This window comes from Callorhinus ursinus, unplaced genomic scaffold (genome assembly GCF_003265705.2).
Source record: "Callorhinus ursinus isolate GAN/ISIS: 27379988/994484 unplaced genomic scaffold, GSC_fseal_2.0 scaffold4, whole genome shotgun sequence".
Classification (NCBI taxonomy): Eukaryota; Metazoa; Chordata; class Mammalia; order Carnivora; family Otariidae; genus Callorhinus; species Callorhinus ursinus.
In genome coordinates, this window is record NW_027397066.1 from 101,435,296 (window position 1) to 101,442,112 (window position 6,817).

A 6,817-nucleotide genomic window follows, 5' to 3' on the forward strand; every position below is an offset into this window, starting at 1 on the left:
GAGAAAAGACTTTGGTGTTTGTTTTTGTTGTTGTTGTTTGTTTTTTGGTTTGTTTGTTTTTTGGTTTGTTTGTTTTCAGCACGCAAGGATCAAAATTATTGGACTCTCAAAAAACTTAGAATATAGGCTATAGACAGAAAAGTCCTCCCTTGGAAAAGATCTATATTTTCTTCCTTTTCTGCTATCAAATGAGCCACCTTTAGTTTCATCTTCTCTCTTTCTTGTAGGGTTTTGCTAAGGCAGCAAGAAGCAGCTGATGGCATTCCAATAATCTTAATTTTTCCTATCATTTCCTCAAATACTACAGCTTTAGTAGGCATAGATCTGTCCCCCAAGTTAAGACAGTTTTACTGTTTCTCAAGCAAGTTTCTAGAACCTTTTCAACCAGGTATAATAACAGAGCCCCCATTGTTATTGGTCCCACTTTTCTCTACTCAACAAATTCCACATCACATTTTACAGTCTGAGACTTATGGCACTTCAGTTTCAGGTACCAAATTCTATGTCAGATAGAATACCCCCAGCCATAAGTAACAGAAACCCTGCTTCAAATTGGCCTGAACACCAAAGACATTTATTTCACATGTTAGGAAGTCTAAAAGTAGGTTAGACTCCAGAGCTAATTGATTTAGCAGCTTAGAGATGTCATTAGGAACCCCAATTCTCTGCTGCCATAGAGCTGGCTTCCTGCCAAAACTGGTTATTCTCATGGTCATAATATGGTTGCCAGCAACAGTTAGAATAATATACTTCCTTGATTATTTCCAGCAGGAGATTGAAACTAGACCTTTTTCCTAGGAACTCCAATAGGTCCTTGATCCATATTGGCTTAAATCTACTTATCCCCCAATTAACAGTTCCAAGGGACATAGTCTTATCATGATTGACTTATACTGATTTGAAATAAAGTGGATGTTGGAACATTAGCTCCAATTGCCTCTATAGCCAGGTCTTTGCCAGCATATTCATATGCCAATGAAAGTCCTAACTTTCTAATACCTTTTCTCTAGCCAACTTTCTCCCTGTGCTCTCTTATACTGAAGGTCTTAGAGTGAAGACTCTATTGCACGCATGAGTAGATACTGGCGGAAAAATTATTTGACAGAGCTATGCATCTGTCATTTTAGTTTTGGCTTAAGTCATTGTTTTAAGTCATGTTTTCTTAAATTTCACATATAAGTGAAATCATATGATATTTGTCTTTCTCTGACTTATTTCACTTAGCATTATAATCTCAATCTATCCATGTTGTTGCAAATGGCAAGACTTTATTCTTTTTTATGGCTGAGTAATATTCCATTGTGTATATATACCACATCTTCTTTACCTATTCATTTATCAGTGGACCCTTGGGCTGCTTCCAAGATTTGGCTATTATAAATAATGCTGCAATAAACATAGGGTATATGTGTGTGTGTGTGTGTGTGTGTATCTTTACAAATTAGTGTTTTCATATTCTTTGGCCAAATACCCAGTAGTATTACTGGATCATATGGTAATTCTATTTATTTTTATTTTTTTAAAGATTTTGTTTATTTCAGACAGAGAGCACAAGCAGTGGGAGGGGTAGAAGGAGAGGGAGAAGCAAACTCCCCACTGAGCAGGGAGTCTGATGCGGGGCTCGATCCCAGGACCCCAGGACATAACCTGAGCTGAAGGCAGATACTTAACCAACTGAGCCACCCAGGCATCCCTGGTAATTCTATTTTTAGTTTTTGAGGCACCTCCATACTGTTTTCCACAGTGGCTGCATGAGTTTGCATGCCTACCAACAGTGCATAAGGGTTCCTTTTTCTCCACATACTCACCAAAACCTGGTGTTTCTTATGTTGTTGATTTTAGCCATTCTAACAGATATGACGTGATATCTCATTGTTTTTTGCATTTCCCTGATGACAAAGATGTTAAGCATCTTTTCATGTCTGTTGGCCATATATATGTCTTCTTTGTTCATGTCTTCTGCCCATTTTAATTTGGATCATTTGGGGGTTTTTTGGGTGTTAAGTTATATATAAGTTCTTTATATATTTTTGGATACTAACCCCTTATTGGATATATCATTTGCAAATATCTTCTCCTATTCAGTAGTTTCTGTTTTAGTTTTGTTGGTTGTTTCCTTTGCCATGCAGAAGCCCTTTATTTTAATGTAGTCCCGATAGCTTATTTTTGCTTTTGTTTCCCTTGCCTCAGGAGACATACCTAGAAAGATGTTCATATAGCTGATTTCAGAGAAATTACTGCCTGTGCTCTCTTCTAGGATCTTTATAGTTTCAGGTCTCACATTTAGGTCCTTAATCCATTTTGAGTTTGTTTTTTTATCATGCAAGAAAGTGGTACAGTTTCATTCTTTTGCTTATAGCTATCCAGTTTACCCAACATCATTTGTTGAAGAGACTATCTTTTTCCCATTGCATATTCTTGCCTCCTTTCTCAAAGATTAATTGACCATATAGTTGTGGGTTCATTTCTGGGTTCTCTATTCTGTTCCATTGATTTATGCATCTGTTTCTGTGCCAGTACCATACTGTTTTGATTACTATAGATTTGTAGTATTTCTTGAAATCTATAATTGTGGTACCTCTAGGTTTGTTTTCTTTTTCAAGATTGCTTTGGCTAGGGGCATCTGGGTGGCTCAGTTAAGCATCCGACTCTTTTTTTTTTTTTTTTGAAGATTTTATTTATTTATTTGAGAGAGAGAGAGCATGAGAGTGGGGAGGGTCAGAGGGAGAAGCAGATTCCCTGCCGAGCAGGGAGCCTGATGCAGGACTCAATCCCAGGACTCCACAATCATGACCCGAGTCAAAGGCAGTCACTTAACCAACTGAGCCACCCAGGTGCCCGAAAGCATCCGACTCTTGATTTTGGCTCAGGTCATAATCTCAGGGTCCTGGGATGGAGCCCCGCATCAGGCTCTGTGCTCAGTGGGGAGTCTGCTTGAGGATTCTCTCTCTCTCTCCTCTCTCCCTCTGCCCCTCCCCCTGCTTGCACTTTCTCTTTCTCTCAAATAAATAAACAAATCTTTAAAAAAAAAAAAAGATTGCTTTGGCTATTCAGGGTCTTTGGGGTGCCATACAAATTTTAAGATTGTTTATTCTAGTTCTGTGAAAAATGTTGGTATTTTAATAGGAATTACATTAAATCTAGATTACTTTGGGTAGTATGGACATTTTAACAATATATATTCTTCTAATCCATGAACATGGAATATCTTTCCATTTGCTTGTGTTGTTTCAATTTCTTTCATCAGTATTTTATAGTTTCCAGAGTACAGGTCTTTCACCTCCTTCATTAAGTTTATTCTAAGGTGTTTGCTTATTCTTGATGTGATTGTACATGGGATTTTTTTTTTTAAGATTTTATTTATTTTTCTGACAGAGGGAGAGAGCACGAGCAGGGGGAGTGAGAGAGGGAGAAGCAGGCTCCCCACTGAGGAAGGAGTCCAATTCAGGGCTCGATCCCAGGACCCCAGGATCATGACTCAAGCTGAAGGCAGATGCTTAACCACTGAGCCACCCAGGAGCCCCTGAATTGTTTTCTTAATTTCTCTTTTTGCTACCTCATTATTAGTGTGTAGAAATGCAATGGATTTCTGTATATTGATTTTGTGTCCTGCGATCTTACTGAATTCATTTATCTAGTTCTAGTTCAGCTTTCTGGTGGAGTCTTTAGGGTTTTCTAAATATAGTATGTCATTTGCAAATAGTGGAAGTTTTACTTCTTTCTTGCCAGTTTGGATGCCTATATTTGATTGCTATGGCTAGGACTTCCAGTACTATGTTGAATAACAGTGGTAGGGGTGGATATCCTTGTCTTGTTCCTGACCATAGAGGAAAAGCTCTCAGTTGTTCCCCATTTAGGATGATATTAGCTGTTGGTTTTTCATATATGGCTTTTATTATGTTGAGGTATGTTCCCTCCAAATCTACTCTGTTGAGGGCTTTTATCATGAATGGATGTTATGCTTTGTCAGATGTTTTTCTGCATCTATGGAAATGATCATATGGTGTTTATCCTTTCTCTTGTCAGTAACCAACACTTTAATAATTCAATAAAGCAGATGGACTCCATATATCATTTAGGGAATCTTTAAGGTTGAAAGAAATCCCAAAAGAATGGCTTAAACAAATCATTTCATGTCACATAAGAAAGCTGGGCATATGTATTTGCTTCTACTAGCTCAGTAACTTGACAATGTCAAGGTTATTGTCCATGATTTTCAGCCTTTTTTTATATATGTCTGTCACCTCATGGTGACAAAATGGCTGCTGCAATTTCAGATATCAAGTTTGTATTTTAAGCAGGAAGAAGAGGGAAAGATGGCCCTACTTACATATAATTAGCCAGAATTAATGAATGACCCATGGCCTCCCCTGGCTGGTAGGTGACTAAGAAGAAGGGGTCTGCATAAAGCAAACATAATGTCTTCTGCACACTGCAAACTGGACAATGTATGTACACATATGTAATTCAGTGTAGAGTAATTTGCTTTCTTTTTTTATTTAAATTCAATTAGCCAACATACAATACATCATTCATTTTTGATGTAATGTTAATGATTCATTAGTTGCATATAACACCCAGTGCTCATCATTTCTTCCAGAAGAAGGAAATGAGCTATAAATGATGATAGGCATAAGGATATAGCTATGTCCAATATAGTTACCCTGATCTGTATGAATGCTTCAGGCTGTCTACTTGCGGCAGCTTTCCTGGACATGGGAGACTCTGCTATCCATGGCCCCCTGTTACCTTTGGTTTTCAGCCCAACCTCCTGGGTTCCTGTCCAAAATAGCCCAGCTGGTTTGGTGAATTGAATCACAATTGAGGCTGAAGGAAGCTGTGGTTGACCTGAATTTTTGTTACCCCACAAGTAGCCTGCATGATCTGTTCTCATAACTCTTTCACAGTGTCCATGTGAGGAATAAGGGATTCCTTAAGTCTGTCTTTCTTGCTCTGTCCCCAAAAGTGGCCTTTGTTATTTTGGCAAGCTCTGACAGACTCTGGAGAAGACTTTCCCTCCTTACCTAAGCCTCAAGAGTTGTCCTCTTCTTTGCTTCAACTCTCTAATCTCCTCTCTTTATCTCTTATAACTCATTAGACAGTGGGTGTGAAGAGTCTACAGTAGAGGGAGAAAGGATTATAGCAAAAGGGACTTCATTTTGGCCTTCATTAAGTCCTGCTTTGTTTCCACAGCATCCAGGAGCTGGATGCAGAACAGGGCAAGACAAGAGGACCTACTTCCCACACCTCCACCATTCTCAGGTTCGTCCTAATCTGAACAGAGAAAAGACTGAAGTCCTTCTGATGACTCCTTGGAATCCCAGACCTACTTGGAACCAAGGCAGCAAGTAGGAGGTAATTGTCTTCTGTTGCCTCCAATTCCTATTCTCTTCTCTGTTAGAACAGCACGGCTCTCCTCTACATGAACTTACCTTCTGAGCCTGCTTCTTAAATCCTATCATGGAATTCACCCCTCCCACACTAGTGGTTCTGTTCTAAGGCAAAGAGAAATAAAAAAATTACTTTAAATTTCTGAGTCTAGGGATCTGGCTAGTGGTTTTTCACATTTGGTGTTTGAAGGAATATGGTACATACTTTCATTTTTTGATGGAAACTGGGCAAACATAGAAGTGATATATGTACAGAATGTCAACACCAGAGATCCAAACACAACCCATGAACAGATGTGGCTTACAAGGAAATGAAGATTAGGTAGTAGGAAGTGTTCAGATCCAAAGAAGCTAAGTGGTAATAGCATTTTACATGTACCCAGGACTCCCTGTGCTCTTCTTTTCCAAACACTTCAGGTTTTAGCAAAGAGGCTTAGGTTTATAATAGGCACTGGTTGTTTGGAAGGACAAATTTTTTATAAGGTTTTTGGGTTGTTTTTTTTTTTTCATCCCAGTGCTGAGCATATCATTGTTTGCTGTAATCAGAAGGAGCCCTATGTTGGTTTTCTAACAGTCTCTCAGTGCTCTCTGTTGTTGGGGTGATACGGAGTATCCTTGGTTTTAAAACACATCCGTGATTCCCTGAATTGGTTATTGACTGCTCAGGAATGATTCTTAAAGATGCTATAAAGGGGAAAAGGAAGGAAATCCTGGGCTTTTGGTAAAAGGAAGCCACTAAAATATTTTAAGTAGAGAAATGTAATAGCTTTTTCTAGCTCGAGTATGAAGTATTTAAGGGAGCAGAACTAGCAGTATATTAACTGGTTAGGAAGCTATCAAAATAGCCATGCAAGAGACAACCAGGGCAGTGTTAGTACAGATGGAAAACAGTATACAGATGTGACGAATGTTTGGAAGAAAAACTGATAATTGAATTGATATATAGAGAGAGTGTCAGGAATGAGTTCAGAATGACTCCCAGGTTTCTGGCATGGACAACCTATGAATGTTATTCCTTTAACTGAAGTTTAAGGACTTAGGACAGAAGACTGGTTTGCAAGGAAGAGATGAAAGGTACTCGGTTTAGTTTTGGACATTTTGAGTTTTAAGTATTCCAAGTATGCACCTTTGAATATATGCGTCCAAGTTCATATATCATTTCTTCAAGGAAAGCTGCTCTGACCAGTTACATCTCCACCTCCTAACATCCTATATTTTTCTGTTGTGCTAATCACAGTTTAAGGTAAGTAACTAGTTGTGCAGTTAACTGTTTAATGTAATCTTCAGGAGGACATGTTCTATTTCCCTGGCCTAGCCAGAGCCCTCACTGTAGTAGACACTCAGTAAATATCTAATGAGTGAATGCTAGGTGCTTCTCAATCACCTAAGAGTTATTGTTATCCTGCAACTTACATTTATAGAGCTGG

At 38.6% G+C, this 6,817-nt stretch overlaps 1 protein-coding gene across 4 annotated transcripts in view; it reads left to right on the forward strand.

Annotated features, from left to right (window-relative positions):
• The window catches only part of ADAD1 (adenosine deaminase domain containing 1), a 114,079-nt gene extending 108,563 nt beyond the window's left edge, over positions 1-5,516 (forward strand). For 3 of the 4 annotated variants that reach the window (XM_073892226.1, XM_073892225.1, XM_073892228.1), the window contains one exon: positions 5,194-5,516. In XM_073892226.1, the coding sequence (XP_073748327.1) occupies positions 5,194-5,352 (159 nt within the window). In that variant the 3' untranslated portion in view covers positions 5,353-5,516. The remainder of the gene's footprint in view (positions 1-5,193) is intronic. The other variant, XM_073892227.1, reaches the window with a different exon arrangement.
• The last annotated feature ends 1,301 nt before the right edge of the window (positions 5,517-6,817 follow it).